The sequence below is a fragment of the Cervus canadensis genome, chromosome 1 (genome assembly GCF_019320065.1).
Source record: "Cervus canadensis isolate Bull #8, Minnesota chromosome 1, ASM1932006v1, whole genome shotgun sequence".
Classification (NCBI taxonomy): domain Eukaryota; kingdom Metazoa; phylum Chordata; class Mammalia; order Artiodactyla; family Cervidae; genus Cervus; species Cervus canadensis.
Window position 1 is genome coordinate 115612852 of NC_057386.1, and position 21182 is coordinate 115634033.

At 52.3% G+C, this 21182-nt stretch overlaps 2 protein-coding genes across 3 annotated transcripts in view; one reads left to right on the forward strand and one right to left on the reverse strand.

Moving 5' to 3' along the window:
• The first annotated feature begins 517 nt into the window (after positions 1-517).
• FICD (FIC domain protein adenylyltransferase) lies at positions 518-5774 on the forward strand. Its single transcript, XM_043438292.1, has 3 exons — positions 518-624; positions 1998-2356; positions 3166-5774. The coding sequence occupies exons 2-3, from the start codon at positions 2056-2058 to the stop codon at positions 4239-4241; spliced, it is 1377 nt and encodes a 458-aa protein (XP_043294227.1). The 5' UTR covers positions 518-624; positions 1998-2055; the 3' UTR covers positions 4242-5774.
• A 1316-nt stretch (positions 5775-7090) lies between these two features.
• The window catches only part of SART3 (spliceosome associated factor 3, U4/U6 recycling protein), a 39418-nt gene continuing 25326 nt past the window's right edge, over positions 7091-21182 (reverse strand). For both annotated transcript variants that reach the window (XM_043438281.1, XM_043438271.1), the window contains exons 12-19: positions 20256-20365; positions 14129-14241; positions 13148-13224; positions 12377-12545; positions 10131-10585; positions 9473-9625; positions 8671-8861; positions 7091-8040 (exon numbers count right to left, since the gene is read on the reverse strand). In XM_043438281.1, coding sequence (XP_043294216.1) covers positions 7863-8040; positions 8671-8861; positions 9473-9625; positions 10131-10585; positions 12377-12545; positions 13148-13224; positions 14129-14241; positions 20256-20365 — 1446 coding nt within the window. In that variant the 3' untranslated portion in view covers positions 7091-7862. The remainder of the gene's footprint in view (positions 8041-8670; positions 8862-9472; positions 9626-10130; positions 10586-12376; positions 12546-13147; positions 13225-14128; positions 14242-20255; positions 20366-21182) is intronic.

Sequence of the window (21182 nt, forward strand, 5' to 3'; positions counted from 1 at the left end):
CAGGAGAACCAGGCTGGCTCTTCGCAAGAGTATGTAAATTTAAAACTTAGGAAAAGAAGGTGAGAGAGAGAAGCCGGCAGACCTGGTAGCAGAGACCAGGCTGTGAATACGGGCTCGGAAGTCAGACACAGGTTTAAACCATCAGCCTCCTCATTTTACACCTAAGGAAACTGAGGTACCCTCCTTCCCAGGGCCCCTTCTCACCCTCCCCTGGGCATAAGGGAAAGGTAATCGGAACCTCGTTTCCCTGTCGCTACCCAGAGGGCCCCAAAGCCGCCTAGGTGGGGGATTTCCCCCGTGCCCAGGGCTCCCGCTGGTCGCCCTGGCCCCGCCCTCCCTATTGCTTATTGGCCCTTTCGAGCACGAGACCGATACAGGAGCCAGCCAATGGGAGTGGCCCACGGCGCGTCTTTCCCGGGAAAGCGGAGGCCGACGCGGGAACCCGGAAGTGCGAGACGCCGACGAGTTGAGGAAGCCAATCCGCTGCGAAGAGGCTGGCGGACCGACCAATGGCGAGTCGCCGAGGGCGGGGCCGTGGGCCGGCGGCGGAGGTCCGGGGAGCCGGCCGCCAGCCAAGACTGTGAGCGCTGAGAAGGTGGCAACAGGGCCCGGCAGCGGCGCGAGGTGAGGAGGGGGTGGGCGGGGAAGGGTGCAGCGGGGCAGTGAAACCTGGGTGGGGTTCGGAAAGGGGAGGGTCCCCAGGATGACCTTAGTTCAGTGTCCTCTCGGGTCCTCAGTTTCCCTCTTCCTAGCTAGTGAGCATTGAGATTCGTGCCTCCCAGGAACACACTTCCTCCCCGGCAAGCTGCAGCCGGGCCGGAGAGCCCTGACCACCTGGACGGAGCAGTGACCCGCACCTTCTTCTGTACCTCCCCATTAGAGTTCGTACCAAGCCTTTTAGATGTTCCGTATCGACCGGCCAGGCTCCCCCTGAAACGTCATCAGTTCTGGGTCTTGGTCTAGTCCCAGGAGTTGGTGCTTGGGCCCTGGTTGTGAGTTAAGGTGGTGGGGAAGACCTAGGTACTCTAGACACAGATGCACTGGGGATTCGTTCCTGATGCCTGTTTACTTCTTGTGTGTCGTCTGGGTGTTGACTTATTCAGTGTGTTAGTTTTCCTCAGCTGAAAAGTTAACGCCTGGGGCAGCTTACCTCCGTGGGATGATGAGGGGGGAGATAAGGCACAGCTGGTACTCAGCTCAGTACCCAGCACACCATAGTTGCCTAATAAATGCTTATTGTTAGCATGGTGGTGCTTGCAGACTGGACTCCTCCACTCCCACTGCCAGCCCCAAGTACCTGCTCACTGTCATAGAGGGCAATCACGCCTCAGACCCACAACCTGAGTTCCTCTTAAGATTCTCAGACTGCCCAAACTGTAGGCCAGATGCCTGCTGGACAGGCCAGAAAAGGAAGGCCAGAGCAGGAAACAGTATTGTGGGTAATATCACGGCCAGGGCAGGGGGAGGTGGTTGCCCAGGTGGCAATAAATCAGGCCCCCAAACAGATGTACTTCTCAAACGAGCCTCAGAACTGCCTTAGCTGTTGGACATGTGTCTTGTGTATCCAGAACACCCAGTTTCGGGTCTGAGGCCACAGAGATTTGTGCATAAGTGGGGAGACTAGAGCCATGGGTTCCGCACTCAGGTCCCAAGGCCGTCACTTGCTGTCCGAGTGCCTCTGGGCAAGGGCCTTCACTTCCCTGAACCTGTGTCAGCTGCAGAGCCGGGCTTCTGCTTGAAGACCGCAGGAGAGATCGTACGAGGCTGCCACCAGGGTTCAGCACGGGGCCTGGCACACAGCAAGTGTTTAGTAAGTGTCGAGCTGCAGCAGTGTTCCTTTGCAGTCGCACCACCCTGGACATGGCACCCATCTTTGCCTTGCCCCCTCCCCCGGTCATCAGTTAAGAGGCGTGGGGGTGAGGGGGGAGGTCTCTGAGACTCTGCTGAAGCCAGGCCTGTGTCCTGAAGGTGTCATTCCCCTGCTTCACCTCCTGCAGGTCCTGTTGTCTCCCAGGCCCCTGTGGATGTGTGCAAGGGGCCTGCCTCTGGGCCCAGATGACACTCACGCCGATGGCTTCGGTGATGGCGGTGACTGAACCAAAGTGGGTCTCAGTCTGGGGCCGCTTCCTGTGGGCGATGCTGCTGAGCATGGTGCTGGGCTCCCTGCTGGCCCTGCTGCTGCCGCTGGGGACGGTGGAAGAACACTGTCTGACTGTGCTCAAGGGCTTCTACCTGCTTAGGAGCAAGCTGGAGCGGGCGCAGCCCGCCATCACCAAGTGCACCAGGCCGTCCACGGAGCTCAGTCTTACCTCCAGGGGTGCGGCGCTGCTGGGGGTCAAGACCAAGGCCTCTCCAGGTAAGACTGGCCGTCTCTGCTCAACGATCGTTGATCCCACAGGTGTTCAGAGGGCCTGCTATGTCCTGTATGCAGGGCACGTGGTTGCCCTGAGCTCCCAGCTACACAAGGTAATAGGTGGCCAAGATAGGGGTGGTGCTATGGAGCGGAGGGGGCCAAGGGAGCATGCCAGGAAGGCTCCCTGAAGGAGGGGACGCCTGCGGAGAGACCTGAGGGAGAGGGTGTGAGGGGAGAGTGATCCAGGTGGGAAGGGTAGGAGGGCGCCGCACCCTTAACTAAAAGCCTCCCAGGAGGTGTGGCTGGCACTGAAGTTGGGGGGCGGCAGAAAAGGGCCAGGTGTGATGGAGGGCCTGGTTGAAAACCATTCGGTCAGAAGGTCCCGGGATGAGGAGGCCCCCAGGGCCTAGCAGCAGTGGGGCGCCCTTCACACTCAGGGTCTAAAGGGGCAGGGGGGATGCAGGGAGAAGGGACCCGCACCTCCAGAAGTCACTAGAGTGGCTGCAGGCTGGAGCAGCTGTAGGGGAGGGCTGCCTGATGGGAGCTGTGGCCATCCAGGAACACCACCGCTCAGGAGGGGCCAGGGCACCCAGCTGATGCCCGCACGGTGGAGTGGCTCGGGGCCTGAGTGGACAATGACCAGCCCAGGGCCCCACGGGGCTGCAGGGGAACAAACCTGTCTGCACAGACAGGCACACGGAAGGGCATGTACAGCCTGGCTGGAGGGGGCCCTGAGGCTGTGGGGGAGACAGCCCAGGTGACGGGCCCCCTGAACATCCTCTGCCTGCTCTGTGCCTCTGGCTCTTTTCTAGCCGGCAAGTTGGAGGCCAAAGCAGCTCTGAACCAGGCCCTGGAAATGAAACGGCAGGGCAAGCGGCAGAAGGCCCACAAGCTCTTCCTGCACGCCCTCAAGATGGACCCGGGCTTCGTGGACGCGCTCAACGAGTTCGGCATCTTCTCGGAGGAGGACAAGGACATCATCCAGGCGGACTACCTGTACACCCGCGCACTGACCATCGCACCCCACCATGAGAAGGCGCTGGTCAACCGCGACCGCACGCTGCCGCTGGTGGAGGAGATCGACCAGCGCTTCTTCAGCATCATTGACAGCAAAGTGAAGAAGGTCATGTCCATCCCCAAGGGCAACTCCGCGCTGCGCCGGGTGATGGAGGAGACGTACTACCACCACATCTACCACACGGTGGCCATCGAGGGCAACACCCTCACCCTCTCGGAGATCAGGCACATCCTGGAGACGCGCTACGCAGTGCCGGGGAAGAGCCTGGAGGAGCAGAACGAGGTCATCGGCATGCACGCAGCCATGACGTACGTCAACACGACGCTGCTGTCCCGCGTGGGCTCCGTCAGCATCGGCGACGTGCTGGAGATCCACCGGCGGGTGCTGGGCTACGTGGACCCCGTGGAGGCCGGCCGCTTCCGCACCACACAGGTCCTGGTGGGCCACCACATCCCGCCCCCACCACAGGAGGTAGAGAAGCAGATGCAGGAGTTTGTCCAGTGGTTCAACTCGGAGGACGCCATGAACCTGCACCCCGTGGAGTTTGCGGCCCTGGCCCACTACAAGCTCGTCTACATCCACCCCTTCATCGACGGCAACGGCAGGACCTCGCGCCTGCTCATGAACCTCATCCTCATGCAGGCAGGCTACCCGCCCATCACCATCCGCAAGGAGCAGCGGTCCGAGTACTACCACGTGCTGGAGGTCGCCAACGAGGGCGACGTGAGGCCCTTCATCCGCTTCATCGCCAAGTGCACGGAGACCACCCTGGACACTCTGCTCTTCGCCACCACGGAGTACCCGGTAGCACTGCCAGAGGCCAGACCCAACCACTCTGGGTTCAAGGAGACGCTGCCGGTGAAGCCCTAACGCTATGAATCCCTCCTTGGTGGCAAGGGATGTCCCAGCAGAGGGAAAAAAACTCCACATTTCTAGAAACCTAGTCGTCTCCCAGAGCAGAAGGAGATGGGGAAGGAACTGAAAACATTCTTTACCTCCAAATGTCTCTTTAAAGAAGAAAACTAAATTATTAAGCCTTGTCCCCAAGATAACTTATAACTGAGCCAAGTTATTTATTTTCCTTTGAGCTGGCACACGTGTGGTGTCTGCTGGTGGCCCTGGCCCCTGGGGTGGTCCCAGTGGCTTCAGGGGCATCCATGCTCGTATAACTAGAACACAAGTTCTGGAGCAAAATTTGCACTAGGTGAGGAGTGTGGGCTGAGCCCTGGAGGAGTAACTCCTTCCAGCACTTTCTGGAACCAGCTGAGAGGGTCTGTGCCTCCCTGGGACGTCAGCACGGCTGAGGAGGACCTGGCTGCAGGTCTGAGAAAGGATTGAAAGCTTGCTTTCTTACAGGTGTTGGCGCCCCTACGAAGCGATTAGTGTTGTGACTAATCTTACTACTAGAGCAGATTTCTGAGACAGGAAGTGAGCATTCACCATGTATCTAATTAGACACCTTGCTTAGTCCAAGGAACATGCTTTGAGCCAGTTTCCAAACCTCTGGTACCAGATATGGCTGTTTTTCCGCATCGAGACTTTTTCTAATTAAGAACAGGGGTGTGGCTAGCCTGGTTTCTATTGATGTTTCTCATATTTGCAGCAATTCAGACCAGATGTTTTAGTCTAAAGTTTCTCTGGGTTTGTCACCCGACAGTTAAATCCTGCTCCAAGTCAAGTGTTAGGACACATCGGAGAAGACAGATGCCAAGTCAGTATCAGACAAGCGTTTGTGATGAGTTAGGATGCCGCTCTGTAGGAACCAAGAAATACCCTCTACCACAGCCAGGATGCATCCCTCTCATCCACTTACCTGCCCCATGGCCCCTGTCCCCTTGGGGGCAGCAGCATAGATGTGAAACGTTACATGTAACACACCCAAACTGTCGTTACAGAGGCAGAGTCTTCTCAATCATTACCTGGCACAGGTGCCAACACCACTGCCGCTGTTCAGAGGCTGGACACCATCGAGCCCCTTTACAGGGACCGAGCCGGTGACGTCCAGCACTGGACTGTCGGTGTCTGAACGAGGGTGAATGCCCACCGAGTGCTGTGTGGGGAGACAGTTCAGATCCTGACGGTAAGGAGGACCCTCTTCTGATGTAGTGTTTCTACAGTTACTTAACTGTGTAACAAGCAGAGTAGTTTTCTAAAAGAGAAGTGAAACGATGTATGCAATGGCCCCAAGTGAGTTATTCAAGCCTTGATACAAAGTATTTTTGTATTTGTATGCCATAAGATATTTCTTAAACCTTGCCTCCTCTACCGTTTTGCTTTTTGTAAGCACACCAAGGAAGCCTGACTGAAGGGCTGGCTTTGTACTGGAGGGAGAAATTTGCACTTTAGCTATATGTGAAGGGTATTATTTTAACAAACTACTAATAAAGTATTTTGTTACATAAATGCCTGAGACTTTGCTACTTTCCTCAAGAGATGTTCCCATCTGTCCTAGGGATGAAGTAGGGACTCTTTCAGAACTTTAGCCCTGTATTGTTGTGAGAAAAAAAGCAGACAGACCCAAGACGGTAATGTCACAAGAAAGTGAGACAGAACTGGTTGGTTATGCTAATGGGGATGAACCACTGACCCTGCACTAAGACTGAAATAACTGGAATGGTTTTTCATGTATCTATTCACCATCAGTTCCCCCTCCACCCCCAACCCCTCTCCCCCCAAGCCAGGGACAACACAAACCCACTCCTGTGTTCCTGAAAATCTATTTCTGGAACAGTCAACACCTAAATGGGGTCCTGCTCAAGTCTGAAAGGCCCACCTCTGTAAGGAGCTCTGTGCACACCTGAGGATGCAGTGAGGGCAGAGGACTGGAACAGCAAGAGAACGCCACCGTTAACTAGCACCCCGCAACCTGGATTGAGAAGCAGAGGTTCATGGCCCCTTGGTTCCCACCTGACCCGCAGCCTCTCAGCCACAGAACAGGCCTCTGCAGGGGAGCGGATGGCCAGCCACCCCCGGAGAACACAGGCTCCTCCGAGAGCTTCAAAGCTGCTGCCTGAATTCAAAAACACCTAACAAGCATTCTGTGCAAAAGATGAGGTACAGAGAACCTACAGATTAAAAGGGTTATTAAGAAACAATAGGAAATTGGGAGTTTGTCTGGATGGCTGACATTAACGTTACTCATGTTTCCAGAAGTAACGATAAAACCATGGTCTTTAAGTCTGTAGAGATAGGTGCTCCAATAGTGGGGGCGCTATGATGTCTGGGGTCTCCCTGCGGGACCCAGGGGGTACAGGAGAGAGGTGGAGACGAAGACCAGCTGAGCAAGGCTGAAGCTCGATGGCAGGCGTGTGGGGTTTAGAGTACTATTCTGTCTACTTACCTGTTTCAAATGGTCCATTAAAAATGTTACACTAGAAAGTACAGTAAAGCCTGACTGATGCCTAAAACCTTTAAAAACAGATAAATGAGCCAATTTTTCACCACAAAGGAAAGAATTCCAGTATTTTCCCCCAGAGTGCCTTTATAAAATCAGTTTTCCCTACTGAACTGGCAACGTCACTTTCAAAGGAATAAATGCTGGATAAAAGAAGAGGGGTAGAAAAGCTGTAAGCGCCGAACTGCTGTAAACTGGAGGTGTTACAGCTGAAATGGTTTAAAGCAAAACAACCGGATCTGACTTACAAAAGGTCTATTTACACATCTATCAGGTAAAGCAAGGTACACCCATTTCAAAATACATATTTGAACACACAGCTGAGTACCTTTCTGCAAGAAGTTTTTAAGAGAACTTCAGTTTAATAAACAAAGCTAAATGGAGAGAATTTAAGTTTGCACTTGACATGGTGTTTAAACAAAACCAAAGGGCTGAAACTCAGTATTTAGACAAAGAACACAGTTCACTAGTCACTAGGCAAAGAAAATGGTCCATAGCAGATGGCGCACAAAGTTCCTACACAAAACAAATGTCACAAATATTTTGCTTTGAGGAAACAAAACAATGGGTTGACAAGTCATTTACAAATACATAATATAAAAACGCACAGCCCCGTGAACAAAACTCCATCAGATTTTTAAGTGACGTCCCCTCCCCACCCCTTTACTAAAATAGGCCATTCTGGTGAATTACTAGCATCTGCCATTTTGTCTTTTAAAAATTAAAAGAGTGACGGGCACATGTGCTGTGCAGGGTGTAGGAAGTGTCCTATAAAAAGGGACCAGAGTTGGCCAAAAATACTGGACAGGTGGGCCTCAGAACAGTGTGTGCGAGTTTCACTTGTTTCTCAACTCTTTCAAGACACACAAGTATCTCAGGAAACTACACCCTGCACCCAGCCTGTGGAGTGATGGTTTTCATCCTCTTGCCCTCAATATGAGGGAGCACTCACAACTTTCCTTAGACACCCTTTCCCAGTCCTGCCTAAACCACAGGAAGCGTGTGGCCGCGCCCCTGCACGGTCAGGGCCCCGCTGGGCACCGGGCATCTTCCCGGCCAGCGTGAAGTAAGGCATTTCCCTTCTCGCACTGTCCCACTCACTTTCTCAGAAGCAACTTGGCGAAGTCGGCATTGGACATCTTGGGAGCCTCGCTGGTGGCCGGGGTGGTGCCTGCTGGCAGGGTGGCGGGGCCGTTCTCAGCCTGGGCGGTGGTGGCGCTGGGGCGCTGCAGGGCGCGAGGCAGCAGAGAGAGCTGGGTCCTCCCCTTCCCCCGCCTGGAAGAGCAAACACTGCATGGACCTCCCAAAGCGACAACTGGTGAGGTGAGCCAGGCCGGTCCTGGACCACCCCAACACAAAAGGTGGAAAGCAACAAGCAAGAAGGCTGAGACAGCCCTGAGCTCCCTGCCTCGCTATCAGGTGAAAGTGACTTTAACAAACTCCGCCTTTTCCACAACTTTTTGGCCAGGGCCACACCTGTGCAACACCGTCACACGTAGTGTGGACAGAACGGCTGTGACCGTACAGACCTCACCAGACAAGCTTGCAACCTCGCCACCTCGTGCCCATGGGCTGAGAACACAGCTCTGCCAGGATTATAGCTGGCGAACACCTGGTTGTCAGGTTCGGGACCCACACACGGGGATCCACCTGTCAAAGGGGACTTCAGAGTGACCACCGTCTTAAAAAAAACTTTTTAATACTTAAATAAACCACCAGTGTAAACCAGTGAACACAAGGGAGGGCCCACTTCTGGGCTGGCCCTTGGCGTGGACTTGCTGGGGAACCCCTGCCCCAGGACGGAGCAGGCAGGCCCGACCCTCCGCCTAACTCACTGCCCTGGAGGGAAACAGGGTCACCATGGGGCCCCCACGACCAGGCGGCACCAGCGCGCATGACACTTACGCCCCGTAGACCTGCCGCGGCAGCAGGGCACTCCCCGGGGCCTTCCTCGCCTCCGGCTTCTCCGGAACCTTCCTCTGTGGCGGGTTGCTGATGGCCACCTTGATGACGTTCTCTCTGATGGTCATGCCGTCCATCTTCAGGACGGCCTGCGACGCCTGGGATTCATTCTCGTACTCCACGTAGGCCAGGCCCTGAGGGTGGGTAAGGCCTGGCCAGGTCAGCGCTGCAAGCCAGGACGCAGCTCCCCACGCAGGCCCCCGGGCCGGTTCAGAGAGCCCCTCCCTCGCGTTTCCCTGCCCCGATGTCCCGCGCCTCTGGGCTGCCCATGTATTCGTCAGCTCTCAATTAACCTGGACAAACGTGAAGGGGCCTCTCAAACCAAACTCTTCTTAAACAACCACTCAAAACGTGGTCAAGGATTTCACAGGAGGCTGAGGAACCAGGGGGACACACGCTAAGGGGGACACCAGGGCAGGGGTTCAGGGAGATGCCGGAGGCCTCATGAAGAGGGGTCCAGGCAGGAGGGAGGAGGCTGCAAAGGCGGGCACCTCACCCCGAGGTCCCAAGGCCCCTCAGCCTGGGCCCGCACTGAGCCCCTGCTGATTCGTAGTAGTTTCTCCTGCAACACTTTTTTCTTTTCAGTACAGTGATCCACACACAAGTGAACCTGACTCCAAACGGAAAGAGCCTCGTGCACCTATCCTTGTTAACTTCTTGTCTGTTTCTTAGACAAACCAGAAACCACTCTAGAACCAAGAAATCTGAACAGAGGCTCGCCCGGGCTCCAGGCTCAGACACCGACCTTGGGTTTGCCGGCCCGGTTGGTGACCAGCCGGATGTCCTTCACGGTGCCGTGGGCCTTGCAGATCTCCTCGAGTTCCTCTTTGGTGCAGGAGAAGGGTAGGCCAGACACGAACAGCTTGTGTTTCTCCAGGGCAGTGCTGTACCTGAACACCTGCGGGGGAGGGAGAGGACTCACACCCTGGGCCCAGCCCAGCTCCCCACACCGCAGGGGCAGGCCTCATCCACAGGCCGGGCCAGAGCCGGCTCTGGGTGCGAAGAACTGCTCCCTCGCCCTGGGCAAGTCCCTCACTTCTCGAAGCCTTCACTCCCTCCTCTGGAAAACGGCCAGAATGAAGGCCGCCATTCTCCAAGTCTGGGTGAGGGTCGGAAGGTCACACACCAGACGCTGGGTGCAGCCCCGTCACTCCTGACCATCCCATGGCGAGGAGCTGTTACACGTGCCTACTGTTACCATCAGCTGTCAACACCAGCAGTTCAGTGACCCAGCCCGGCGCAGAGACCTCAGCGAACCAGCTCAGAATGCACCCAGTTCACTCAGGCATTTCACTCTTAACAAACATTCCACTCAGATTCTACACAGGAGACGCGGCAGGAAAGAGCTTTTAGTCTGTCCCACCGCAACCCTACAGAAAGGCGGGCTTACCCCCCAAACCAACCTTGAAGTCGGGGTTTTTGCTCTTGTCCACACAGGGGGAGACGAACATGGGCCGGCCCTCGACGCTCTGGCGGTCCAGCTGCAGCGCCTGCAGGGCTGCCGCCTCCTCTCTGAACTCCACGTAGCAGTAGCCGCGGAAGTCGCCACGGTTACTGAAGATGGGGCGCACCTCGACCACGTCCCCGCAGGCCTCGAAGAGTGGCCGGAGCGTGGCGGCTGGCTCCCCCAGCCCGTAGGGCAGGTTGCTGACGAAGACGGTGACGCCGTCCTTGCTGCTGTCATGCGGCACCTTGGGCACATCCCTCCGCCGGGCGCCCACCCGCACCTCCTTCGGCTCCGAAGGGGGTTCCGCAGCCGCGGGGGCGATGCTCCCAGAAAGATCAGCTTCTGAGCCGGGCTCCGCTTCCCCGGCAGGAAGAACGCTATTCTCCACCCTCCTGCGCTTGGAGGGCTGCTCTGCAGGTTGTCAGGGGAAAGGACGATTAGGTAACGGTCTCCTGGCGCTGGGCTGAGCCGGGACGTGCCCAGCAGGGAGACAGCTCTCCCCACCAGAAGCCGGGACCCCTGTGGATGCCAGGGTGCATGGCTCCCACCCTCTGCCAGGTCTCTCCCAACCCTCCCAGCACACCCCAGTCCTTGCCAGGCCCCAGTGACATCCGGGGGAGGAGACAACTCAGGTGCAAGTGACATCATAAATGCTCATCGTCCACGCGCAACCACACAAGATGTCGAGGTCGGGGGTCTCTACATTGTCCCAGCAAATCCCTAGGACCTCTCCTGGAAAGCCCGGGACAGAAAGGGGGATGGAGCCCAGGGGCCACATGTAAACAAGCACCTCAGTGACCCGGAAGTGCATACTCCCCGGGCCACCCTGGAAGTGGTACAGAGAACGAGCTTCTCCCCACATTCATGACTGTCCCACGTCCTTCCACAGAGCTTAACAACAACACGCTACTCCAACCCGCACTCCCCACTGCTGCCAGGGGGACAGGACTGAACCAACCAGTGTGGGCCGCCTGCTTCCAGAGCTTTCTGTCAGTTCCCCACTGCCCTCCAGATAGGGTCTGCCTGCGGCACTCTGCATTCCAGAGCACTGATGGGCAGGCTGGCCTGTCTCACGGACCCCAGCACCCAGCCCCCTAGCAGGATCAGGGCCCGAGGCTGCAGAGAACAGGCCAGCCTGCGCTCTGCCGGCCTCTGCCCTCCCTCACTGGACACTCACTCACCCTCCCCCGATGCCGAGGTGCAGCGCACCGCCCCACAGGAAGCCACCTCACCCCCTCCTGCAACCCTTTCGCTGACCCCTGATACGTTCCCGGCCTCCACCACGGCTCTCACCCACAGCTGCCCAAGTCCCCGTGACACGCCACTGCGGTCACAGGTCCCTTGTGCCTTCCCCTGCAACACCAGAGCCCGAAAGGGCAGCGAGCTACCCACAATCACGTCTGAAGGCCCCAAGAAACGATGGCTACTCCATCACTTTTTACTCCAGCTGAAAGTTCTGCACTAGGAAAACGGTGAGCCTCCTTTAGCGTCTAGAGACCACTCTTTACCTTGACCAACTTTGCTGAAATAAATCTGACCCACACCTGCCCACACATGAAATGGCAGGGGTGACAGAAACACAGGGTGGAAAATTCTACAAGTCAAACTGCCTGGTGGGAGTCAAGTAAGGGGAAGGAGGGGTACAGGTGCAGGGCAGGGGTCAGCTGGGCGCCAGGGCCTAAGGGTACAGAAAAGCCCACCCTTGGTGCAGAGGGCAGGGAAGAAGGCAGGCACCACTCAGGAAGGGGACGGTGGGGTCAGGCACGTCAGGGGATGGAGCCCAGGTGGGTGCGGGCAGGGGTGGCACCTGGCGCAGGCCTGGGAGCCAAGCAGAGGAGGCGGGCAGCACCACGTGGGGAGGCAGCGACCGGGAAGGCGCTGGCACTTCGTCTGTGTCGCTCGCTCTGCTGTGTCCCACTCCCTGCAACCCCATGGACTGTAGTCCGCCAGGCTCCTCTGTCCATGGGGTTTCTCCAGGCAAGATACTGGAGGAGGTTGCATTTTCCTTCTCCAGGGATCTTCCCGACCCAGGGACCAAACCCGCGCCTTCCACACTGACAGGGGACTTCTTTATGGTCCGAGCCACCAAGGAAGCCTTGCCAGGACCTTATTCTCACACGGTTCCAGCATAAAGTTCTCTGTGTTCAGCACCCTGTCTGGAGGTCTAGGATGTTCCAGTATGAAACTCTTGCCAGGCATTACCTTCCTCATCATCGCCCCATTCCTTTTCATCGTCCTCGTCGGCTCTGTGCTTGTCCGCCCCTCTGGTCTTTTTCTTCTTCTTCAACGCTTTCTTCTCGGCCCGGGCCCTCTTCCGTTGCTCAACCTTCTCTTCCTCTTGCTGGGCCAGGGCTGCTTCCTTCTCCGCAGCCTGGAAGGTCAGGATACGACGCGTCACTGGATGCGGCCGTTACACAAAGTCCACTGACTTGTGAAGGGAGAGGTGAGCGCACCCACAGGACGGCCACCCCCAGGAGACCAGGAAGGGCGGGGGGCTGAGTCCCACCTTTGCAGGCCCTTAAGGAGCTACAGCTCAAGTCTATGGTATGTCTCACACGATCCCCAGGAATGACCCACCAGTAAAAAGAAAAACATCTATAAAACGGGCCCTGATTCATCTGGGGGTGCTCATGCTCCAACCACTAGGCTACATCAGTCAGGCTCCTTTTTCATCTTCTTCGTCTATTTCAATAACCTTTAAGTACTCCACTACTTAAAGTATTTACTGTTGGGGCTAACATTTTAAGCCAATCTAAAAAAAAGATAGTCTTAAACACTGATTCAAACATCTCATAGTTAACACATTGAGTAAAATACACTTCTTAGGATGACCCCAAAGGTTTTAACAAGGAACAGTCATATCAAACACAGTCAAAATCACTATCAGAATTGTTAAATCCACTATACTCCAATAAGAAATTTAAAACAAAAAGCTTTCAGAGGTTCAAAGACTTGAAACAAGAGTATCATTACCTTAATTCTCTGCTCATTAACTCGAGCTAGTCGAGTTTCGGTTTTCTGAACAGCTATGTCCCAGTCTTCTAGAGTACCTTGAGAGGAAGGAGAAGGGGACTTTCACTTCTCTGGATTTTGAAGGATATAAAAATATAAAATTGTCTTAATTTCCCCACACCTCCAGAAGAGATCTCTTCCATCAAACAGTAACAACTGGAGAATCGGTTTTCCATTTTAAGATTCATTTGTGTAGGTTTCAAGTTTCAGAACTCAAATAGTTCTTACAGGTCTATTTAGATCACCCCTTCTCTTTTAGAAAAAAGACTTGAAAACCAGACTAGGTTCTATTACGAGCTCTCTGTGGCAAAGATTATTGAAAACATTCTAATGCAAAGGTACAAAACATTTGTACTAAGATCAAAAGATTTTAAGAGCTCCTCAGATGATAAATGTTGAGGTGTTTTCCTTATTGATGCTGCTGTTTAGGTGTCTATTTCCAGTTCTAAGTGACTCATAGTACCCAAAATCCAGACTAATGCCCATGGAAACTGTGTATGGAGGCTCTGAAATTCACCAGAGGCACAGGTGATCAGAGAGCAGTCTCGCCATGGGTCTCACTGCGCTGTGCTGGAACACAGGCTCTGCTGATCCAAGGGAGCCCTTGGCAACGTCCGGAGACGGTTCTGCTGGTCAGGACCGGGGGTGGGAAGAGCATTCCTGGTACCCAGCAGGAAGAGAGGGTCCAGGGAAGCTGCACGTGACAGCATCCCCCCGTCCCCCGGGAGGCCTGTGCTAAAGCCTTGTCATGGGTCCCTTTGCACCTGGAGCGTTAAAAGGGCGGCGGGATTCCCCTCTCACTGCCGAGCACTGCGTGATGGTCTCATCGCAGAGGCCCCTAGAGGGGTGGAGCCGGAAACACACGTGTCCTTACGCCTACAGCCCTGCGGCCACACTGGTCTAGGGACAAGCCCCAAGCCCGAGGCCGCGCCAAGTCCGCACCTTCCGTCCGCTCCATGGTGAGCAGCACCTCGCAGACGTGCTCCGGGTAGTCGCTGGTGCACTGGACGGCCCGGTGCAGAGCCTTCCTGCAGTGCTGCGTGTCGCCGTGGGCCCTGGGGCGGAAAACACACAGTTGGGGCCACAGGGACCCAGCGGAAGACACGGCGGGAGCACCCCCACACAGCCAACGCCACGGCAGCAAAGCCCAGTGTCAGCTTCAGCTCCGAGGAGACACCACACTCTATGCCAATAGTTTTTATGCTTCCTCCTTGTCCCAGAAAGCTCCCTAGTCAAACAAAACTGAAGGCTTTCTTCTAAACCACTCTTCCCCCCAGCAATGCTGGTGGAAGAGGCACCTGGGGACAGCAGTCCACAGCCAGGCCTTCTGCCTTTGCATGTGCAAGGTGTGTGGAAGGACCCAAGAGCTGGGGTGACAGGGTAAAGTCCCCAGAGATTCTAGGATGCCATCCCCGAGGGGAAAGCCAACACAGCGACTGCCAGGCTTTGTGCCCAGGGTCACAAAAATCTTCCCACACTGACATGAAATGAGATACTGCTCAACACAACAGTTACAAAACAGCATTCTGTTCATCCCAGCCGTTGTAACACACTGTGTTCTCCTTTCTGTTTAAAAAGTTTTTATAAACACTGCAAATACACATTAGGACACTAAGAAAAAATTTAGGGCAACGATTCTCAAAGCATGATCCATGGACACCTAAAGGTCTCCAAGACCCTTTCAGGAGGTCTGCAAAGTCAAAACTACTTTCATTTATATACCGACATACTTATTGGACTTTTTCACTGTGCTGACATTTGGACTGAGGATGCCAAAGCTACAGTGGCCCTTGGCACAAATCAAGACAGTGCACATCTTGATAATATTCTGGGTGACAAATGGAATGCACACATTAAGCACCTCTTCATACCCAAGTACAGTGGTTGGAGCAAAGGAATAACAGATTACTGTCTTAGCTGCAAGCTGGGCTACTTCCCTTTTTTTCATGAAACATCATTTTCACTTGAGAGAGCAGCTGAGTGACAAAAACTACAGTGACTCAGACGTGTGTATTTGGCAGACATTTTCAAAAATTAATTAAGTGAGGCTGTCACTTTCAGGAAAACCACGTAAGAGTTTTTGTTGACTGATAAAACTGGGGCTTTCAAGTGAAAATCAGAACTTGAAAAACCTGTATCTGCCATTACGAGTCTGACAGCCTCCTACTCTAAATACCTTTCTGTGAAGATCAGTGCAGATATGAATAAATGGGATAATGAGATGCGTCAGTATTTAGAAGAGCTACAGTACTTGACGGGTCAGCATTTTCCTCACACACAACGCATGTCGTGGAATCCTGTGTGGGTAAAAAGGTCTGCTCAGTGCAAGACAGACCACTGGATGTTAAACATAACAGTCTCATATTCTCCAATGAAAATGTCACGACAGAGAGGGTGCAGAACCAGACAGGAGAATCCAGCTGTCTGCTACTGAGCCAGATTAGAGAAATTTGTAAAAAGTGTAAAACCAGGCCACTTTCTCACTATGTTACTTTGGAGTCTGGAAAGCAGTCATTTCTTATAAAAATATGTTATTTCTGTTCAATGTCTTCACAGCGAATTTTAAATGAATAAAAGTGTTGTGTTTTTTTTTTTTAATTTTTCAGTTTCATTTTCTAATACGGTAAATGTTAATAAAAATACCTCACATAAACAAAAGCTCTTGAGGTGGTCCTGAGACCAAAACATTTGAGAACCACTGATCTAGAGGAATACTCAATAAGCTTTAACTGTGGTCACCTCTGGGGAAGGATTTTAAGGAACTTTCTCACATTCTATAAATGTTCTATTTTAACTAGAGCACATATTATTTTTTTAAATAAGGTGGGGGAGGCAAAATATTCAAAACAGAAAAAAAATATGTTTATTGACACGTAATGCCCAAGATACCCCTTCATGGATTACCTGCATTCTCATGGCAAAGGGCTTGTGTAACTCAATGAAGCTACGAGCCATAATATGTAGGACCACCCAAGACGGACGGATCATAGTGGAGAGTTCTGACAAAACGTGATGCACTGGAGGAGGGAATGGCAAACCACCCCAGTACACCTGCCATGAGAACCCCATGAACTGTATAAAAGGAAAAAAGATATGACATGGAAAGATGAGTCCCCCAAGTCTGAAGGTGTGCAACATGCTACTGGGGAAGAGTGGAGGTCAACTACTAACAGCTCCAGAAAGAATGAAGCAGCTGGACCAAAGTGGAAACAACGCTCAGTTGTGGATGTGTCCAGTGATGAAAGTAAAATCTGATGCTGTAAAGAACAATACTGCATGGGAACCTGGAAAGTTAGGTCCATGCACAAGGTAAACTGGAGATGGCAAGAGTAAACATCGACATCTTGAACTGAAATGGATGGAAACGAGTGAATTTAACTCGGATGACCGTTGTATCTACTACTGTGGGCAAGAACACATAGAAGAAATGGAGTAGCTCTCACAATCAAAAAGTGTCTGAAATGCCATACTTGGACACAACCTTAAAAACGACAGATCTCGGTTTGTTTCTAAGGCAAACCGTTCAACATCTCAGCAATCCAAGTCTGTGTCTGAACCACCAATGCCGAGGAAGCTGAAGATGATCAGTTCTATGAAGACCTGGAAGACATCCTAGAACTAACACCAAAAAAAGATGACCTACTCATCATAAGGGATTGGAATGCAAAAAGTAAGAAGTCAAGAGATACCTGGAGTAATAGGCAAGTTTGGCCTTGGCGTACAAAATGAAGTAGGGCAAAGGTTAACAGAAATCCACCAAGAAAACACATTGGTCATAGCAAACACCCTTTTTCAGCAACACAAGACATGACTTTACACATGGACATCACCAAATGGTCGATACTGAGACGAGACTGATTACATTCTTTGTAGCCAAAGATGTTAAAAGCTGTACATAGTCAGCAAAGACAAGTCTTAGAGCTGACTGTGACTCAAATCATCAGACTCCTCATAGAAAAATTCAGACTTAAACTAAAGAAAGCAGGGGAAACCACTAGGCCAGTAAGGTATGACTTAAATCAAATTCCCTATGAATCCCTTGAGCTCCCCTGATAGCTGAGCTGGTAAAGAATCCACCTGCAATGCCGGATACCTGGGTTCAATCCCTGGGTTGGAAAGATCCCCTGGAGAAGGGCATGGTAACCCACTCCAGTATTCTTGCCTGGAGAATCCCCATGGACAGAGGAGCCTGGTGGGCTACAGTCCATGGGGGTCACAAAGAGTTGGACACGACTGAGCAACTAAACAATAAAACACAAATGAAAATACAGTGGAGGTGATGAATAGATTCAAGGAATTAGATCTAGTAAACAGACTGCCTGAAGAACTATGGACAAAGTTCCATAATACTGTACAGAGGCAGAGAATAAAACCATCCCAAAGAAAAAGAAATGCAAGAAGGCAAAGCGGTTGTCTGAGGAGGCTTTACAAGTAGCCAAGGAAAGAAGAGAAGTGAAAAGCAAGGGAGAAAGGGAAATGTACACCCAACTAAATGCAGAACTTCAGGGAATAGCAAGGAGAGACAAGAAGGTCTTCTTGAAAGAACAATGCAAAGAAAAAGAGGAAAGTAGAAAGGGTAAGACTAGAGATCTCTTCAATAAAATTGGAACTATCAAAAGACCATTTCATCCCAAGATGGGCACAATAAAGGACAGAAATGATAAAGACCTAATAGCAGAAGTGATGAAGAAGAGATGGAAAGAATACACAGAAGAACTGTACAAAAAAGATCTTAATGACCCAGATAACCACAATGGTACAGTCTCACTCAGAGCCAGACATTCCGGAGTGTGAAGTAAAGTGGGCCTTGGTAAGCGCTGCTGTCAATAAAGCTAGAGGAGGTGATGGAATTCCAGAAGAGCTATTTAGAATCCTAAGAGATGACTCCATTAGCTGCACTCAATATGTTAGCAAATTTGGAATACCCAGCAGTGGCCTCAGGACTGGAAAAGGTCAACCCTCATCCCAATTCCCAACAGGGCAAGTACTAAAGAATGTTCAAACCATAGGGACAATTGTACTCACTTCCCATGCCAGTAAGGTTACGCTCAAAATCCTCCAAGCCAGGCTTCAGCATTATGTGAACTGAGAACTTTCAGATGTTTAAGCTGGGTTTAGAAAAAGCAGAGGAACCAGAGATCAAATTGTCAACACTGACTAGATCACAGAGAAAGCAAGGGAATTCCAGAAAAACATCTACCTCTGTTTCACTGATTATGCTAAAGCCTTTGACTTGTGGATCATAACAAACTATGGAAAGCTCTTAAAGAGATGGGAATACCAAACCATCTCACCTGTCTCCTGAGAAACCTGTATATAGGTCAAGAAGAAACAGTTAGAATTGAGAACCCTGGTGGCTCAGAGGGTAAAGCATCTGTCTGCAATGCAGGAGACCCGGGTTCGATCCCTGGGTCGGGAAGATCCCCTGGAGAAGGAAATGGCAACCCACTCCAGTATTCTTGCCTGGAGAATCCCATGGACGGACAAACCTGGTAGGCTACAGTCCACGGGGTCGCAAAGAGTCGGACACGACTGAGCAACTTCACTTTCCTTTCACTTTCATGGAACAACTGACTGGTTCAGGATTGAGAAAGGAGTACAAGAGAGTTTACTGTCACCCTGTTTGTCTAATTTATACACAGAGCACATCATGAGAGATGCCAGGCCGGACTGAGTTACAAGCTGGAATCAAGATCGCTGGGAGAAATATCAACAACCTCAGATGCAGATGACACCATTCTAATGGCTGAAAGCGAAGAGGAAGAACTAAAGATCCTCTTGATAAGGGTGAAGAAGCAGAGTGAAAAGGTCGGCTTGAAACTCAACTATTAAAAAAACTAAGGTCTTGGCATCTGGTCCCAACACTTCATAGCAAACGGGGTTGGGGGGGGAGGGTGGGCGCGGAAGGGAAGCAGTGACAGATTTCCTCTTCTTGGGCTCTAAAAAATCACTGCAGATGGTGACTACAGCCATCAAATTAGAAGCAACTGCTTCTTGGCAGGAAAGGTATGACAAACCTAGACTGTGTTACAAAGCGAACACATCATTTTGCTGACAAAATTAAAAATAGTCAAGACTATGGTCTTTTCATAATCATGTATGGATGTGAGAGCTGGACAATAAAGAAGACAGAGCACCGAAAAATTGATGCTTTTGAACTGTGGTGCTGGAGAAGACTCTTGAAAGTCCCTTGGAAAGCAAGGAGATCAAACCAGTCAAACTTAAAAGATGTCAACACTGAACCCTTTTTGGAAGGACTGATGTTGAAGCTGAAGCTCCAATACTTTGAGTACCTGATGCAAACAGCTGATTCACTGGAAAAGCCCCTGATGCCAGTAAAGACTGAAAGAAGAAGGAGAAGGGGGCAACAGAGAATGAGATGGTTAGATGGCATCACCGATTCAATAGACATGAACTTGGACAAACTGCAGGAGATCGTGATGGACAGGGAAGCCTAGCATGCTACAGTCCATGAGGTCTCGAAGAGTGGGACAACTGAACACTTGGCAACTGAACACAACCACCATCCAAGATATACTGAATTAAAAAGCTGATCATTCTTTTTATCTTCCCTCATGTTATAAATATCATTTAAAATAATTTTAGAGACTTAGAATATGTATACTGTAATTGCATCACCATTTCTTAAAAATCTAAGCACAGGAAAGTCTCAAAGAACACACCCAAACCATTAGCTAACCACGGTTTTACGTGGGTCTGTCGCTGCAGAAAATTTGGGGGTTTTTTCCTGTTTTTCAGTATTCTTAACTATTATAGACAAAGCGAACATAAAAAAAGAACACAGCTCCCCAAGAAGTCAAATAAAATATTCATGTCCCAAAATCAAAACAAGCCAAAATAAGCGGCAAGTAACACATGGCCGTAAGAAGAGCCAGGCACAGAGCATCACGTGCGGTTCTCTAGGCCCCGGCCAATCAGCCCAGGCACTAGAGACAGGGCCAGAAAGGGAGCAGCGCCCCGTGAGCCGTGGGCAGCAGCCTGAGCTGTGCGGGCGGGGCTGAGGCCGGTCACACCTGACGAGCGCCTCCCCTCACCCCGGGCCCGTTACCTCTCCAGGTTGTAATACTCGAGCCACATGTTGGCGAACTTGGCGTTCCCTCTGGTCATGATGCTGTCCCAGAGCTCCCGCGCTTTCTGCATGTTGTTGCAGAGTCGAGCCTGAAGGCATGACCAGACCGAGTTAGGAGAGGACTCGGGCCTGACGGTGTCAACACCCGTGACAAAACATACTTCAGACACCGTGCTGAAAACCTCCCACCCCAGAACTATCCGTGCTACTCAGCTCCTCAGACCTTGCCAGGCGCCCCCTGCCCCGGCCCATGCAAACAGCCCGGCCCAAGCACCTCGGCCTTTCTGCAGCGTCAAGCCTCAGGCTGCCTGCCCACGTTAACCTCGAGAGCCACACGGGCGAGCACGGGGGCACTGAGGACAGTGCTGGCCGGGCATCTGCTTTTATTTTTATCAAGCCTTAACTCGAAGTGTGTCATCCGAAGGCCAAGGCAGGGACAGACCACCAGGAGCCAACACTGCCCTCAGCCTCTGCACCTCGGCTGCTGCATCCTTAACAAGGCTGCAGCACAACCATCCCATCCACCCACACCCTGACACTGGACTCCCCTCAGAGAAGAGAACACAGGGGCAGGGTCCACGATCCAGCAATAACATCCAACTCATCATATCCACTAACCACCTGTGACATCGTCTGTCTTCCACATTAGTTTCAAGGCTTTCTAGCACAGGGACAGAGTCTATCTCATCCGCAGCCCACAGTGGAAGGCCTGGCAAACTGCTCACGCCTAAAACACGCTCATCACTGGGGCCCGGGGCGGCAGAGAAGGAACACGTGAGTGAGCACCCGGCATGCAGACAACTGCTGCGTAACGTGGCTGGGAGCTCGGATGCCCCCAGATACCAACAAATGCGGCGAGTGAGGTAAACAACGCGATCCCCACAGAGCCTAGGTGGTCATCTGGGA